The sequence below is a fragment of the Amblyomma maculatum genome, chromosome 3, assembly GCF_055883805.1.
Source record: "Amblyomma maculatum isolate TAMU_Amacu chromosome 3, ASM5588380v1, whole genome shotgun sequence".
NCBI classification, from domain to species: Eukaryota; Metazoa; Arthropoda; class Arachnida; order Ixodida; family Ixodidae; genus Amblyomma; species Amblyomma maculatum.
Window position 1 is genome coordinate 20543843 of NC_139346.1, and position 18210 is coordinate 20562052.

At 44.4% G+C, this 18210-nt stretch overlaps 1 protein-coding gene across 1 annotated transcript in view; it reads left to right on the forward strand.

Annotated features, from left to right (window-relative positions):
• The first annotated feature begins 3041 nt into the window (after positions 1 to 3041).
• The window catches only part of LOC146194319 (vacuolar protein sorting-associated protein 33A-like), a 149031-nt gene continuing 133862 nt past the window's right edge, over positions 3042 to 18210 (forward strand). Inside the window, exons 1-3 of the mRNA XM_084597348.1 lie at positions 3042 to 3143; positions 3253 to 3484; positions 4715 to 4780. Coding sequence (XP_084453474.1) covers positions 3383 to 3484; positions 4715 to 4780 — 168 coding nt within the window. The 5' untranslated portion in view covers positions 3042 to 3143; positions 3253 to 3382. The remainder of the gene's footprint in view (positions 3144 to 3252; positions 3485 to 4714; positions 4781 to 18210) is intronic.

Consider the following 18210-nt stretch of genomic DNA (forward strand, 5'->3'; position numbering starts at 1 on the left):
GTTCACAGAAACTAAACATGTTTTTGGCCCCACACAATATGCATTAGACCTCTGCCACCGCTGCACTTCCATCGTTTCGACTATGGCGGCCTGGATAGCACCGATGCACCACTCGCAACATGCCACCGGCCTGATGAATTAAATCAGTCTGAATCAGATCGCATTTTTAGTAGGCAATACAGTGACCTACCGTGTGACAAAAAGCCACATTCTGCTAAATTTCAAGGTAAAATATTCAGGCAGCTAGTATGGAGCAGTCTTAGGCCTAATTTCGGGTTTGAAGCAGGATGCAGCAGGGAAAGCAGTTTGAAGCAGAACAGAGTACCTATAGAAACACTGCCACCCCTGAACAAAGGTGAAACACATGGTGCACTTGCACTGTGTGATTCAGTGCACATTACAGAATGCTAGGTGGGCGAAATGTCCACAGCACTCCCCTATAACATCCTTCATAGCCCAAGTCACTTTGGTATGTTAAGCCTCATAGATTATCCAGAGTATAAATACCCGCAGGTTGTGAAAATGCACCAGGTGGTGCACATGCACTAGTAACCGTTGTAAGGAAAATGCACAGCTTTCCTTTGAATCATTAGTGATTTAGCTTGCCAGAGACGTACTGACGTAGAAGTATACCGGTTTGCTGGGCCCCTCCTGCGCACGCACATTGACGGGTGAGTGCAATTGCGGCCACTGCGCCTGTGTGGGAGGGGACGGTAAACCGATATGCATCTACGTCAGTATGTCTCCGACAAGCTGAATCTCAATTTATAGCATGTGTTCTCACTTTTGGCATGCAGAAACTAAACTACATTTCCATGTTCAAAAATTTTGAATTCCTCAAGAATCTCTAAGAAACACTTGCATTGCTTTTCTGGTTACCTGTTGTACATGCGCTGCCCAGATCAGTTAAAAGCAAAGATTACCAAATGATGCTCAGCAACACTTACAGTGATGCTATTTTTAAGCTAATAACAATAATATATAGTCATGGCCTTAGGCTTGCAGAAAGAGGATGAGGCTCAATGCTGCTATGTGGTTGATGGGGAAGACAAAGTGTATTCAAGGAATGAGCCCTCATTGCTTGGCTCCTTGGCCGTCTCTCTCTCTCTCTGTATATATCTTCAATACTCTTTTGTGAACATATTTCTTCCCGTTACATTATTATAAAAGTCAGTACTATAGTAGGTATGCCACAACAAGTGTCATCTGCTCTCTTAAACAAATGTTCCAGGTGCCCTTATTCCAAGCAACTTGTAGCAATGGCAAGGCACACAGGTCTAATTTATGGTTTCACAGATTATGTAACGCATCTATGCGGGTTGGTATCAGGCGTTTGGAAATAGTTATTCGAAAAGCCAAGCCTAGAACAAAACTTGAAGTTCCCTGAATACAAATAGGCATGACGAGCTTTTAAGGCTAAAGCTGAGCATAAAATGAAAATGTATTCTCTTTTTCATTGCTCCACTCTGTACTCAAAAGGTTGAGGTTACTAGTCAGCCATTAGAATTTCATTTCTAAACGTGCTAAGGAATGTAATCATGCAGAGGAGAAAGACAGGTCACTTCAGGATCTTGAACTGTAGAGATGGTACCAACATCATTCTTGCAGATAAACCTTCCACCACACACTGTTTCAACACATTTTACATATAGCATACAGAGTATGATATGCCTTCTTTCAAAAGCAGTCCAACACCCTCTTTCCTTGAGCCTACTGCCCTGTGTACAGTTGCCCAGATGGAACACTTGCAATCTAGCTTGCAGGTTGAAACGAGTTTTACAGTCCTGGCTAGACCCCAATGTAGCTTGTGGCCTGCCCGAATAAAGTGGCCTGTGTTCAATAAAGGACTTTGTTGTCAAACATGCGTTTGACAGACCCAAGGGCAGCCAAAAATCTTAAAACTTCAATTTGGCCTCAGCATCCCATTGCGAATGTATCAAGGAAGGGCAACGATTGCTTGGTTAGGTGAATACCGATTTGTAACACAGCCTGAGTGTGGGTACTTAATGCATGATCAATTGAATGACAAGGAAGCAGACAGCATGTCAGCCCCACTTCTTAGGCAGTGGAAACATCCATAGTTGCATTATCACAGCCGTAGTTGCTGTGTGTTTTTCAGATGCCTAAGATATGCGAAGCATTGAAAACTTAATTTTCTGTTTGATATGAGCAAAATGTTCATCCTGCTGCATTTCGCTCAAAGTTAAGCGTGAGGTGCTTGTGTACTATGCAATATGTGTATGCATTCAAGAACTCCAGGTGGTCAAATTTTCGGAGTCCTCCTCTTAGGGAAGCTAAACTCGTAATCCAAACCAAGCCACACTTTCATGTCACATTAAATTATTGGCAGTTTAAAATTATAGACCAAAACATCACATTAATATATGTTGGATTACATTAACACCATGAAGCATGATGTGACAGGGAGATTTAAGATAAGCTGTTCTATTGTACATACAGATATCATGGGTGCAAGGTAATCTGCTGGTGTAGGTAAAAACGTCCCCGGAAAATTCGGTGCCAGAAAAACCGTACCTGGATGAAAGGGCCCCTTATGAAGCAACTCCTAGGAGAAAACATCCCCAAGGACGAATTTTGCCCATAGAATATAACCTTCCAAATTTTCTATGTGTAGCTGGTGTAGGTTAAACAAATGGCCCTTTTATGCTTTTATTTCCACCCTCCAACGCGTGTGACGTCACTGTTTCGTCAACTGGAATCACTGGAACGTCGTTTTTGCAATGATTTTTGGCCTCAAAAGCAGTTTCGGTTTCGGTTATTTGTTTTTCTTTCAATAAAATAGTTCTACTTGGAATTTCGAAACGCGGTTTTTTGTCTCGGAGTCAGGATACATCGAGGAATGTGAAGCAATCCAAAACTCAACATGATGTAGAAACCACCGGAGTTGCTCTTTAAAGGATTTTTAGGTTCTGATATGCAATGTCGCTACCAGGTGAGCCATTCTGGACGTCTCTGAATTGATCTAAACCACTGAATTTTTAATGATATAAATGATGGACATAAGGATTGGCTTATTGCCACTCGGTCATGACTCGGTTGCATCAGCAGTGGTAGTAGATGGCTTATTCGCTTATTCCTGTTGGTTGCACCAGCGTTGGCCGGGAAAATCTGCATCAAGCGTCGTAAGTCATTTTTACAATATTTTTCAACGAATTTGTCAGTCTGCAGACACTATTTATAAATTGTAACTTATGTTTTTCTCAACACATTCTTGTGTCCTGTTAACTCTAGGAACTGCCAGAATGCCAGAACTCTACCAGAACAGCGCTGGACAAAACCACGGTGGATAAAACCAATGAACACATACGAAACTAAAGCGAAACTAGCCTTCAATTAGCCGTCTAGAGGGGCGGATTCGAAAATGGCCGCGCACCTCTCCAACGGAAGGGTGAACATTGCGTTGCTGCGTGAGGCTGCAAGAAGAGAACTTATCGGACTACTCGACAAGTGCAATGGGACCAAGGTGAAAGTGCCTGAGCTCATCAAAAGTTCGCTGATTGCATGTCTCGCGGAAAATAGAGCAGCTGTCGCATTCTCCGCGCGACTGTTGACGATGGGTGTCTACAAGTAGCGATGTCGTCACTCAAGCTAAATCGAACTAAACGAAGTAAAACCAAGCTAATAGAGCTTTCGGTAAATAATTCGGCTTAGCCACGTTAAAACGCTACCATATTTTTGCTTTTTGACAACATCCTAATGCTAGACAGATTTCGGCGGAATGGTGTCGCAGTTTTTTTTTACCTAGTATCTCTCAAAAGGCGAAAGTAAACAAGGCCGTGGCTGAAGTGTCTTATGAAATAAAAGTGGAAGGTAGAAAAAGGATGGTTTTAGTTTATCCGTCATCTGCAACATTAGTAACAGAATGCAAACAAGTATAATTCCCAAGCGTTTTCAGCCGGGAGAATCTCCGTGCTGAAATTCTTCCTGAAGTCATTTGTGATGCGCCACTGAGGGCGGCGTGAGGACAGCTTTTGTACAAATTTCTCTGTCCACAGACTTTCCTGAAACCGTCAGCTACAGCTTGAGACTTTGTTATTTCTTGCCGGTGTTGCTGGCTATTGCGAGTTTCCATGTGCTGTAAGGAAGACGCTCCAGCGCTCTCCCTGCGCTCCGCTCGCGCGCGCCTAAGCTAAAAGGGTTTACGCGGCTTGGAGCAGCCGAAAGAAGACGCCGTGAGAAATGAGTGAAGCTCCGCAGCAGGGGCAGCTCTGGAGCTCGCTAACTGAAGCCACCAAAGGTGCATTTCTCTGCAGTCAATTTTCATTGGGCTGAAATTCCATGATACGTCAGCCTGGCGTTATGTGGACGATGTGAAGGCTATCAAAAAGACAGCCCAAATGTATCGCTGCTCGTGCCACTGTAGGAGCTGTCAAGTTTTATTTGTTGAAAATAACTCGAGTCCAGCCTCCAGAGCTCTTTCTCTTTAAAGACAGCCGTGAAAGTACCAAGAAATTAGTTTTCCTTGCAAAGTGTTGCTTGATTCTTTGTTGCCAATCAGAGTTGAGTGCTGAAAGAATATGTTAGCCCAGGAATTCTCCTGGCTGCTGGACAAATAGACGCATGGGACACGCAGCATGCGTGCTTTGTTTTTTGCCTCTGTTAAGCAATTGTCATTTTGCAGTTATTGCACTGCAAATGCTGTCCAAGTCGCCAGGTGGGGCCAGCTTGTTGACCACCTGTGTGTTTGTTGTAGGCGATCGTATGGGATGAGTCCCTGGCCGGGCCATTCAGCCTCATTGCCGAGTTCGGCCTGCTGCGGGTGAGTGCCTCTCTCTGTTTGCAGGTCAAATAATTTTTGTATACTTTGGGGCAGTGGAGAAGAATGACTGGAATTGTGGCTTCTAGTGTTTGCAAGGTACTTGAATGCTTCGTTTATTTCATAAAAATAAGTACACACCAGTGAAACAAATTTGTTTAATGGTCCTAAATTATTGATTATTAGCTGCACCTTGTAATGTTTTCCATTTTTGAGTTCCATTGCTTCTGAGGTCTTTTCAAGCCTCATCTGGTTGGTGTCCTGTAGTGGGTTTAAATTTTTTTGCTGTATTGGTATATCTGGCAAGGCTTGTGTAGGGAAGATAGCGCATTTCTTTATTTTGGTGTGGCTGGGGTAAATGTCCAGCTGAAAAGTAGCAATTGGGGCTTGCATATCTTTTTCTGCGTATTGTGTATGGAACGAAAAATAATAGGATTAACATTAAGAGATAGGAAGCGTGCAGAGTGGGTCAGAGAAATAACTCAAGTAATGACATTCTAGTGGAAATTAAGAGGAAGAAATGGGCATGGGCAGGACATGTAGTGCGAAGAGAGGATAACCGATAGTCGCTTAGGGTAACAAACTGGATTCCAAGAGAAGGAAAACGTAGCAGGGGGCGGCAGAAAGTTATGTGGGCGGATGAGGTTAAGAAGTTGCGGGGGTCAAGTGGATGCAGCTAGCACAGAACCGGGTTAAGTGGAGAAATATGGGAGAGGCCTTCGCCCTGCAGTGGGTATAGTCAGGCTGATGATGATGATGTCTCTGTGCAAGAGAGATATGTTTGTAGCTGTATGGCTTCTCTTGGGTGGACACCTGCGAGTAATCACTCCCTTATATTAAAAGTGTTTTCTGGAAATGATTGTGAATCTTTGCACAGCCTTGACAGTAAAGCATGCCTGTACAGAAAACTTGGTCAGGTTTATTCTCTTTTTTTTTTTTTTTGTACACTCATCCTATTTACCACTGTGCTTGCACAATACCTTGAAGCTTGGTTCCAACAGGCTCATTTAGCTGTATTTAACATTGCTGACTATGGGTACTCCAGCATTGGCAAACAAATAAGGAAGAAGACTTTTCTGCATTTTGGGCTGAAGGACTTTGGTTTATTTTTGGCCACCTCGTGACCCTCCAGCGTGCTGTGCCAAAAAGCCTTTGTGGTTTGCCTATATGAAAACATGTCACCAAATTACCTTGAGCCTGAAGACAAGCTACGAAAAATGGCATTCTGGAAGCATGGGGAGAATGTTTCGAGAAAACCATTGTTGGAATCGCTTGTAACATTTATGTAGGAAGTCTGAAACGCAGTCATTTAGCTATATAATTATTTTATCTATGTCTGTCTTTACTTATAGGAAGAGAAGAAATATTATACTGATACGTATTCCCCATGCAGAACGAGCCCTTTGCAGGTATTCGGCAATCTTTTTCAGTCTAGCAGTTAGAAAGCCACAGTAAGAACTACCCGGGGCACAGATTTTCCAACAGGCCCTTTGGACAAAGAATTTAGGTTTTGTTTGAAATCAGGATTCGTGTTCATAACAGGGTTCTATATGCTTCTCAGCCTCCGTTTTTATGTATCCGCGGTCAGCGATAGTGTTGGTGGAGGCTCTATCTGGAAACACGAGGTCGTTGGAGGTGCCGAAATGTACTCTGTTCTTGGAGCAGAGGTGAAAAGAAAAACAAGTTCGGGGAACACTTAAGCTCCGGCTTAAGGCATTACGCGGCAGCATTAATGGGTCTCTTCAACCCCAGAGTATTCTCTCATTATCCCTTGGCAGATTTGGATGCTGTATTTTGTTTATCACAAGAAGCGCAAAGAAAATGGCATTCTGGAAGCATGGGGATAAAGGAAGCTTGCTCAGATTGAAGTTGAAGATAAAATTTTATTTATTGTATGTAGCAGGTAATAGATTACAAAACACAATACAACACAGAAGGAGGTCTCAAAGCTAAGGACTGTTGACAGGACCTCATCTAAAGATAATTGAAAATGAAGTCGTTTATTCCAATTTATTGGTTTATTGCCAGTCCAAGGACTGGCAACTAGTGACTTCAATCACTGGACGGTGTCAGTCCAGAGCGACGGTTGTTCCAGGGCAGATAGCAAGCAACTCATGCTTGGCCCCGCCGGGGTGGTGCAGTGGTAAGACGCCCGACTACTGTGCCTGAATACCCGGGTTCGAACCCGACCTCGGCGGCTGCGTTTCGATGGAGGCGAAACGGAGTGGCGTCCGTGTGCTGTGCGAAGTCAGAGCACGTTAAAGAACCCCAGGTGGTCAAAATTTCCGGAGTCCTCCACTACGGGGTCTCTCATAGCCTTAGTCGCTTTGGGACGTTAAACCCCACACACCAACCAACCAGCAACTCATGCTCGATGATCGCGTTCTGCCGCGCATGCACATCATCTTTATTACAAAAACAAGTACAAAGTGAGCAATTGCAAAAATTGTACAGTATTTATCATCAATGGGTTGTGGAGGGTGAAGTGTGAAAATATAACTGTTCACTTTTGTTTGAATGGAAACAATACTACACCATGTCACATAAATAAAACACAAGAAATAAGTCATAAAATGGTATATATAAGATAACACAGGAACAATGTACCTTGAATGATGCAATTAAATCATAAATATTTAATGGTTGTTTAATAATAACTGGTAATGAATTCCAAAGAATGGTACCAGAGAACCGGACTGTTTGTTTCCATAATTAAAGTTTAGTTGAGGCAGCAAGAAATCATTGCTGTTGGTGAATCGTGTGTCCTTGAGATGCGGTATTTGGTTATTAGTGGTTAGTGACAATGGAAGTACCTCTTTATAATGGATTTATACCTCGGGGTACATAAACTGTAGTCCATTATTTTGGCCACAGAAATAATACTGTGTGATTGGCGCAGACGAAGTGCATTTTCAGTTTGTTAACCAGGGTGTTGAACTTCAATTTTTTCAGCTTTGGTTCGGTTTCGGTTCCGGAGACACATTCCGTTCTACTTCGAGCCAGATCGACCCTGCCTGAATCTGTTCAGATGGGTTCAAACGGGTTCAGAAGAAAACAAACAAACTTCGGGTGTATTTTTTTACTCCACTTTTTAAATACCGAGTTTTCTCTCCAGTTTCAGTATATATTAAAAGCTTAAAATTCCTATAATAGTCCGCCTGTTGTCGTCAGATGTGACAGCTTTTCTTTCAGTTTCTCACACTGCAGTTCACCAATTGTACAATTATTGCCATTCCCTCCTCTGCTTTTCTTTTTTCTTAAGGCCTGAAGTGGTGGGGGTGGTGGTGACTATGGGATATTTTAGAGAAGGGATACCGGTCGTGTATTATGTTGTCCGTTTTTGCGGCATCACTCGTGGCGACCAGAGAAGATAGGAAGAGGATGTAGAGAAATGGGTGGGGATGCGGTTTTCAGTCACCGCTTAGGACACACATGACCCTGTAGGCCTGTGCAGGCCTATAGAGCACAGCGCAGTTCGGATTTCTCCAGAAAGTTCATAAGGAGCCGGTGTGCGGAAAGTTCATTCCGAGCCGGCCAGAGCACTTGCACTTCCGTTTCAGCAGAGTCCAAGATTCCGGTAGCCAGCTTGAAGTCGGAGTTGGTGACTAGCAGAAGCTGGATGCCGCATGCTAGGAGCAAATGCCCCAGTGTGTGTCACCGTATGAGGGGTGGGCTGGACGAGTTCGGCCGCAGGCGCACATACGAGACGGGGTCCGTGTTAAGCCAATGCGCAGCTGCAAGAGGAGGGATTTGCCCCTCCGGGGGAGTTTGTCCGAGAGCTGTCGGTGGTTTTCTCCAGCGGCGATTCGACTGTCAGGATGGAAAGACCTTTTCTCAAGTGGGGTCTTGAGAAGCTGTGAGGCGTGACATCTATGGTAACTGGGGCTCCGTTTTTTGTCAAGGGAAACTTTGGCCTGGGCATTGGCTTCCTTTTGGAACCCATCCTTATTGGAACCTTATTGGATCCTTACTGGAACCCAACCCATTGGAACCCAATGGAGGGCCAGTTGGTACCCGAAGCCCTGAAGGGCTTGGAGAAGTTTTCCAAGAGGTTAATTCCACTGTGATTAGCCAGCAGCTGTGGAACAGATCTCGAGTCGCACAGCACAGGTCCAGGCGGGACACCGGATTCGATGAACTTTGAGGCCAAATGGAGACCTCATGGTCGCAGGTTCCTCCGGTCTGCTTGACCTTGACCCTCCCTGCTTTTCAAGGTTCCTGTCCTGACCTTTTTTCACCACGCAGCCCGTAGACCATGTTACTCATTAGTTACGTTTTTTTCTCAGTAGTGCACGTCTAGCGTTCACTGCCACCCTTCTAGATTGTCTTAGATATTCGCATCAGTGATGGTGGATAAAGTAATCAAACTCGTTCTTTTTTTTTGACACTGTAGTTGTACGGGCCGAAACAATAGCACACCAGATAGAGCTTGTGATATAATACTACTACCAGTAATTCCACTCAGTTTCTTGCTCCATCCAGTCTTCACATTTGAACATCACAGCTTCACTTTAGCTTGCCAAGGGAAATAAAACTAGCAGACATCGCTAGGGACAAAATGAAGAGAAGACAAAAAGGGGAAATCGACTTATGGTAAGTTCAGATACAACTCAAGAACAGATTGGAAAATTGCTGCCCAAGGCGGCTTTCCATCCTCAATGTCAGCCTATTATTCCGAAGTCTCGGTCAACCAAAATGCATCTGCTGGTACCTCATCGCATACGGCTGCTATGTACAGGGTGATCCACTTCTAGGTATAACATGGTCACTGCTTTCAAAGCAGCATTGCGTCGGATACAGGCGCTTATCGAAGCAAAGTGATCTATGCACAGTGGGACGCTGAGCTGATGCTTCACATGGCCTGCCACCTAGCTTTATGGAATGGCCGGATCGGACGCAATGTTGCTTTGAAAGCAGTGGCCATGTTATAGCTAGAAGTGGATCACCCTGTACATGCCATGTGACTCATTGCGACGTTGCCGAACGATAGAAAAATAAAATGATTAGTGTGCACTTTTTAACAGATTTGTCATTTAGTTTTGGAGTTGTACATGGTTATATGTTTGTTTATCTAAATATTTAACTGAAATTAGGAATTACAGGCTATTATTTCGCTGTCTAGAAACGCTCTCGAGTGGGGCAACTTTCTCCATGAGCGGCACCATTGTGCAGTGCAGCGGCAACCCGTGTTCAAGATGAAACGATAGCGTGACACCAGAGATTGGTGCTATGCTTGTGGCAATATATTTTTCTTTGTTCTTGTCATCTTTTTGAAAGGGATGAATTTTTTTTCTATATGGTTGTGATGTTTCCGGTCTGCAGTGGGGATATATTAAGGTATATTATTTGTCTTTTAGATTTCTACATGATGTCTTGCAAGACGTCTTGTAGCTTAAAAAAGTAGGCATACTATTAGCTGGGTTACAAGATCACTACAAGTCTTAAGACATCTTGCATTGTCCTGCAAATCTTGTCAAGGACATATTATATACGTATAGTAGTCATCTTGGAGGCCAACTAAGACATCTATAAGGCATCTTGCTTGCCTTGGCAAGATGGCTTATATCCCTCTTGTAGATGGGTTGGTGTTTACTGGGAATGTCACCTCAGGAGGGGCAAGCTGGACAACGAGCTCAGCTGCAGGCGTACATACAAGGGTATATACATATACATACATACGTAGCTATATATATATTGTTATGCTGAAGGCCTTCATGAAAAACGGGACGTCAGGGGCACCGTGTCAGCAGTCGGTCATCTCTGGCTCTGCGCTCGCACCACAGCACTTTATCTTCTGCCCTATCACATAGCGTTTCATCGTCTTTGCGGGCATTACATTTACCCCTGCACAGTCGAAGTCCGTTGGGCGAGTTACCAGGCCTCACGAGGATGGCAGGGCTTCAAGCGTGCAACTTTGGATAGTTATGTCTTTTTTAAATGACTACCTGTCACAGTGAGATGTGCAATCTCGTAGGTCACATCGCTGACACAGGTAATAATGACGTAGAGTTCATCATAATGGGCCAACAGTTTCTGAAGACCACGCCGTCATAGCGGTCGCCAAATCCAGATAACATCGTCCGGAGCATAGGTAACGTGCAGACGGCACTCATCACAGCGTTCCTTGAAGCGCTGTTACAAAGCAATGGTCTGCAGGCACGCCAGTCGCCGAACTTCTTCTGCGAGGCACAGGGCATTGGCAGTGCAGGGTTTGTCACTTAGTGAAAATGGCAATATGGTGTCCAGGGTGTAGCGTGGTGGCCTGGCGTACAGAAGAAAGAAAGGGCTATAGCCCGTTGTCTCATGAGTCGCTGTATTAAAAGTGTATGTAGCAAAAGGCAGGGTGGTGTCCCAGTTCTTGTGATCCGCGGTCACGTACACTGAAAGCATATTCATCAACGTCCTGTGTATGTGCTCTGTCAAGCCGTTCATTTGCATTTTGCAGGTAATAGAGTGTGAAGTGGCGAAAATTCGTTGAACATAGACCGGGAGCTTCTCAACAACATCCGCCGTGAACTGATGGCCCCGGTCTCTTATTATAACATGCAGTAGTCCGTGGCATAAGATCACTGAGTGGAGCAGGAACAGCGAGACTTGATGAACTATAGCTAATGGGATAGCCGCCATTTCGCAGAACTGAGTAAGGTAATATCCAGCCGTTGCCAAAGCAAAACTTTGGAAATGGACCCAGCATGTTGATGCCAGCTTGCTTAAAGGGCACGCTAGGAGGAGGCACAGGGTGCAACAGCCCCCTGCTACAGTAGCCCAACGGGAGCAACTTTAAGGTGTTTATGGCTGTGACATTGTGTCCAACTGGTCACATATCTGTCAATGGTCGATTGCATCTTAGGCCAGTGTGGTGGAACTTTCAAGCTGATCCGAGATTGCCAGACGTGGTATCGTCGTGCAGTACGCGCAAAACAGACGAACAGAGGCTTTGGGGAACTACAAGTAGTAAACATGGGCCCACTGAAGATTAGTTCTTTTTCCACAGGACACCGTCGCGTATACAAAAACGTCCGGAACCTCAACGGGTCTGTAGAGCGTTGTAAAAGTCTTTTGGCCCAGATCTTTTTGCTGTTCCGATCTAAACACTTGAAGGTCCACAAACTCTGCAGCCACAACTGAAATCTAACTGTTGAAGTTGTCAGCGTTGCACTCAGTAGTGACTGTGGGAAGACGTGATAGTCTGTGTCAGCATGGCGTTGGCCGCTCTTATACACCGCCTCGAAGGTTTGCTCTTGCATGTTTTGACATGGTGCGCCATCTGTCGAGTAGCGAGGCAAGTGCCATCCGCAGCTCTTTGACTCTCTTCCGCGAAAATTGTGCACACCGCCGAGAGCAGTTTTTCATCGATTATGGAATATCTAGGCAAGTACCGATGTTGAATCACTTATCAAATAACATAGACCATATTTTGCTACTTTGTGAACATTATTTCAGCTCGAATAGTGCAGTAGATATCGCATAGGATTTTTCTAAAACCCGGGCCTCAAATATTCAATACCCTGCATATATACATATACGTATATAGTATACATAGTGCATACATATGTACAGTTGTGAGCAAAAGTGGTATACAACACTTAGCCGATGGTGGAGCTTGGGAAGACTGCATTGCAACGTCATCTAGCAGCAGCTATCTGGGATCAAGGTGCCCCTTTTTTGCCGACATGCATGTGTCGCTATGGCTGTGTTTGTTGCTTTCGTTAGATGGCGTTTCGATGCAGTTTTCCCGAGGTCCATTACCAGCTAAGTGTTGTATACCACTTTTACTCACGACTGTACACAATATGTATGTACGTATGTTACGCTTGTATGTACGTATGTACACTTGTTATGTATACGTATGTATACATAACAAGCAGCGATAAAAGAGAAAATAATGAAGGGAAGTTGCCAGCAAAAGTGGGTCGGAACCACGGTGGAAGAATAGGCTAGGTGTCTGAATGAGGCTGTCGCGCTGGCGACATTTTTATCGTGATTGGTGCCACTCTCGCCAGATGGCGCTGATCAATCTGAAGCAACAATAATTAATGTAGAGGGAGAAAAATGAGCATGATAGCTACTGCTACCACCACGTTTCAAAGGGGACGCTCCTATATTCCATCCATCCATCTATCCAATAATTAAGATATAGAAAAAAAAAGCATGATAGCAACTGCTACCACCCTGTTTCAAATGGGACGCTCCTATATTCCATCCATCCATCCATCAACCAAAGCAGCCTGCACTACCATAGCCTCTTTTATACACTGTGCCTGGCAACTCCGCATTCTGTGGCCGTCGCCGCCGCTCCTCCTCCGTTGACAAGTTACGCCGCTGGCTGCCGAGAGGTGGCGACAGCAACGTAGGGTCACCCTCGCCAGGCAAGTGCCGGGTGCGCTGTGTTGCAAAGCGGTTCGGTAGCCTCGCACTGCCGCTTTCTCGCTGTTTCGTGGACTGTTTTGCAGTGTGGAAGGTCATGCTTCTACTTTTCTCTGCCTTCGGGTGCTGCAGGAATACAGCATTGCACCAACTGGTAAGTGCCAGCTTTGCTTTGTCTTTCCGGCGATCGCTGTGAAGTGCTCAGCTGCTTTGAGGCTTGTAAAAAATAGTGACAGCACCAAGCACGGTGTTTATTAAGCGTCAATACTGCAATAGTAACGTTAGATGTGCACGTGTGCTTTCTGGACTGTAATGCTAATTGCTTCCCTGCCTAGCTCGTCTGCGTAGTGTGTCAGATGTGCTCCAGCGAAGGTTTTTTTTTTTTTTGCAGTATACACTAATTACAAAATTTTGTGATAAAATAGAAACACAAGATTTACCTATTGTGAAGATGACTACTTTAAAGTGAGTTAAACCAAATCGTGCAAAGCCTATAGTAGTTTTCCTGTCAACTAAATCGCTGTCCCTCTCTAGCATCGGAAAATGCAAAACTCGTACTCAACCGCATTAGGGCCTGTGAAAAATCAAAACAACACCAGAAGTGTGTTTATTGCGCATCAGTAAGGTAATAATATTAAATATGCACGTGTATTTTCTGGACTGCGATGCTAACTTCCTCCCTGGTTAGCTTGTCTGTGTGGTATGTTACATGTGCTCCAGCGCAGTATTTTTTGTTTTGCTAACTGTGCAATTCTGTGAAAAAATAGAAACACAAGCTTTCCCTATTTTGACGATTATTTTGGAGTGATCGAAACAGAAAAATGCAACGTGCATATTTGTATTTCCTTGTTTTTCAAGTTAAAAAAAAAAACGATTGTACGACGCGCTGAATCATTGAAAGTAACAGCTGATACCAAAATTGTTCTCCTTACAGATCTCAGTGGCATACTGCGATGCAGTTCTTCCAATCATCTGTAAATCAAGCTGGCTTCTGAAGTGCTATCAGTGACAGCAGTCACCGTGAACATTTTTCCCTACTTGTGGCAACTATTTATCACACCACTTCTACATGGTACTCTTGTAGCACAATTGCTGTTGTGAAATGTGCTAATAAATGTTGGTGCCTTTCTTCTTAAATTTTGTTTTATTGCAGCGTAGACTAGCATCAAAATTTTTCTATTAACATTGGCGCTAGCGGAGCAGTCATGCAGTTTTTCGAGCTATGCACAATATCTTGAAACCGCCTGACATAAAATGTCATATAGCGTTGGTGCTATTGCCTAACAAGTATCATGATCACTTGTTATGCTTAGTGGATGTCGGCCTTACAAGTAAACATGCTGAATATGCACGATTCATGCTTAGGAACACTTATCACGCTAGCGAATAACAGCGCTCCGGCCCCGCGCCGACGTTCGTACCCGTGTGCCTCGACCCCTACGTCAGTGGCGCCCTCAGCGAGGGGAGCGGCAGCACCACGCAACTTTACCCGATGGCGCCGCTCTATTGTTCGCGCAACACAGAGTATAAAAGAGGCTATGGCGCTACATGCAGAGCTCCACAAACAAGCTTGCATACGTAAATATGGCAAGTAAACTACCTGATATATGCCTGTGCAGCAGTCTTCTGGCAAGCCTTTTGAAGCAAGCTTAGACATGTCCTCTTGGATGTCTAAGCTTAGAAACGCCATCCGTACCTAAGTGTGCTTTGGCACTCGAGAATGACCACTGTATCGATGGCAAGTTTATGGTGCTTGTATGCATGCAGTATAATCTGGCTTGTGCTGAATGCTGAATTCTAAGAAGTATTAATTAAAAAGAGGTTTCCAACAATACCCTATTAAGATGTCAATGCATTCGAGCCACTCACGTCAAATACATGTCTTCCCCGTTAATGAAAGGCGGTCCTTCGTTCGCATACGGTTTTCTCACGAGCATTATTCTTCACAAGCATATCTTGGTTTCCAGCTTCATAACTAGGTGAAAATTATGGTCCCACACGAAATGCGGGTTGCGGTGTCTTCTAAACCTGGTCCATCTCCAATCATGCGTGGTTGCCACAAGCATGCAATGTATTCTTTGCAGGGCCATGCTTTCGGAATATCTCACAAGACAGCCGAGTACAAAACAAGGGGATATGGCACCTTAAACAAGCTTCCTAAGATGCTGCATTTTCACTTTTGAGTCTATCTTTGTTTACAAACCTGAGTCATTTGTATAGCTATATAATAGTGCAGCAAATTTGCCATAATAAATTTTTGTTGTCCTTGCAAGGGAAGGAGAGTGTATGGTTTCTCAGCATAGCCTCTACTGTTTGCTCATATGCGTTCCAGTGTGTGGCATTTCGCTGAAACTCTTTTTCAGCCACCTGCAGTGAAGAAAAAATGCTCTACTTTGGGTGCAGGGGCCCTCCTCTTTTCTTACATTTTACAAATGTGCTTTCAGGCTGAGCGTGAACTTCAGTTTCCTCAGCAATGCTCGGTTGGCATACTGAGCACGTTGAACACTTCAGCATTTTTGTGCACATAAAGCCAGCCAGATAATAAACAATGCAATCAACGGCCTCTGGCTTAGCACATACCTCTCCAAATGCCTCATCGCACTCAACTTCAGTGGCAACTAAGCCATCTCGTTTGCATTTTAATTGCTGAAGGTGATTGTTTTGTTTGTCTTCCACTTGAAATGCAAGCTTAAGTCAGCCATTGTGAGCACATGGGCTTCTCGAGCTCGCTCTACCTCGCAGTTTCCAAACTTTGACGGTTTGATAAGGCTGTACACTGAAAGCATATGGTAGAGCTGAAGAAATGTGGGTAAAGAGGGATGGTCATTCTGACCTCCTGCTTGGAGGATTTCCCCAAAAAACCTCTCCAGTATGTCTTGATTAAATTTTGCACTCAATACATACTTTAAGTCCCACTATTTGAGCAGATATCTTGTCAGCTCTAAAGCTGACAAAACTGTGACATGCAAGCCTGCTGCCATCTGCTTTGTAAGAAGAGGTTCACGGGATATCTTTCCTGCCGCCACTTTCTTCTTCCAATTGTTAAGCCAGTGAAACAAGGAGGCGAGAACTCTCAAAACTTTGCTGCCTGCCGTGATGCCTTCTTTAGGATGATTGCGATTCAGTGCATTGCAGAGATCATTAAATTTCGAAGTGAATACTACTGAATACTACTGTTCCTTTAACGTTCTCCAGTCCCATTGTTTTTCTTTTGTGATAAAACTCCAACATGCTGGCAACACCTCGACCAAACAGCTTGGTAGCAAGTTTTATGCGCATCTTTTCAGTGTTTGAGAGATTCAAATGGCCACATGCGAGCTTGTGGCAAACAGGAAAGTGCTTCTGGTCTTCAACAAATAGCTGTCATAGTGGGCTCATTGGACACGGCCACTGGAAAAGTTCAGAACCTTTTGGAAAAACAGACCATCACGCACACACTTCATAAGATGTGGAGCAGCCAAAAAAGCAAAAATGCTACGCTTGTCATTAGCAGGGTGTGTGAAGGAGCTCGTGGTGCAGTTTAGATTACCACTGATACCAAACTCTTTCCACATATAGCGGTTGGTGGCTGCTCTGTCACACACTACTGCATCAACAAAAGTGCCAGCCTCCTCCAGCATAAAAACAGCTTTTAAAACAAGCTGCGCGATCATTGTTCCTTTCGCCTGCCCTTTGCTCGCAAACACTGCAATTGGCTGACAATACTAGTCTTCGAATGCACGGAATGCCACGGGTCCGTGGTCAGCCAAGTCATCACCGGTATCTGCACCACCAAAGTCAGTGAACCCCACATAGGTCATCGATTTCGAGTGTATGTGCATCTCTTCTGACGCGTGTTTCGTCGAAAACAAAGATACCATGGCACTGATACTAGTCTTTGGTAGACATCTTCCTTTTAAATGCGGAAGAAACCTGCTATCAAAGACAGATTTCACTGTTATCATGCTGAGATATTTTCGCACTGTTTTCACACATGGAAGAGGAAACACATTGTTCTCTCGTAGGAAAGTGTACGCTGATGGGTTTCGTATGTGTAACAAGAGGCACATCAGGAGGCAATCTTCAATGTAGCGACATTTTTTCTTGTTGACAATCCTCATTGCAACTAGACATTCCTTGATCGCAGTCAGCTGCACACTTGGAAGCTCAAGCTTGCAAAGCTTGGTCTTGAGCTCTTCCTCGGAAATGTTTTACAAGTGTTCACGGGCTTCCTTAAGCTGAGGAGAAAGATCTTTATAACGAAGATGAAAAAGGTGATTTTTAGATCTTTTCAAGGCATAATTTACTCGCCACAGGGAAGCAAGCCTTTCACTGCTTTGTTGTGAATATGAAAAGCGAATGCTAGCTGGCCTTGAACTGCTTTTTTTTTAGTACCCGGGTTTGATGTACCCGCAGCGTGTCTGACAGGCTGAGACATTTCTGGCAAACTGAGGCATCCACACTCGGAATGAATTCACATGTCGATGGATGCACTTGGTTTGCTCCGGGGTATTCAGCAGTATTTGGTCCAGAATTCACATTTCTTGTGGCGCCACTTGCTGTTCATGTCGATGAATGCACTTCTTGGTTCTGCTCCGGGGTATTCAGCAGTGCTTGGACCAGAATTCGCTTTTCTTGTGGCGCCACTTGCTGTTCATGTCGATGAATGCACTTCTTGGTTCTGCTCCGGGGTATTCAGCAGTGCTTGGCCCAGAATTCACATTTCTTGTGGCGCCACTTGCTGTTCATGTCGATGGATGCACTTCTTGGTTCTGCTCCGGGGTATTCAGCAGTGCTTGGCCCACCAGCACGAAGTTTGATATTTTGCAAGTGCTGTAAAAAAAATGAAACATCTTCAACTGTCGATAAACTGTTCAGCCTTGCCTATCAATACTCTACGGACCTCCATCCTCTCATCGATCTCAATAATCCGTGGAGCTTTGAAAAAGCCAGCAGCACTGATACTCCCAAAAGGACAAACTCCGTTTTCTTTTGCTCTGCAACCACAAGTGCCGACTTGGAAGAGTGGTTCGGACGTGCCAGCTCTAGAATTACATTGCTCATTGATATGATATATCAATGATATA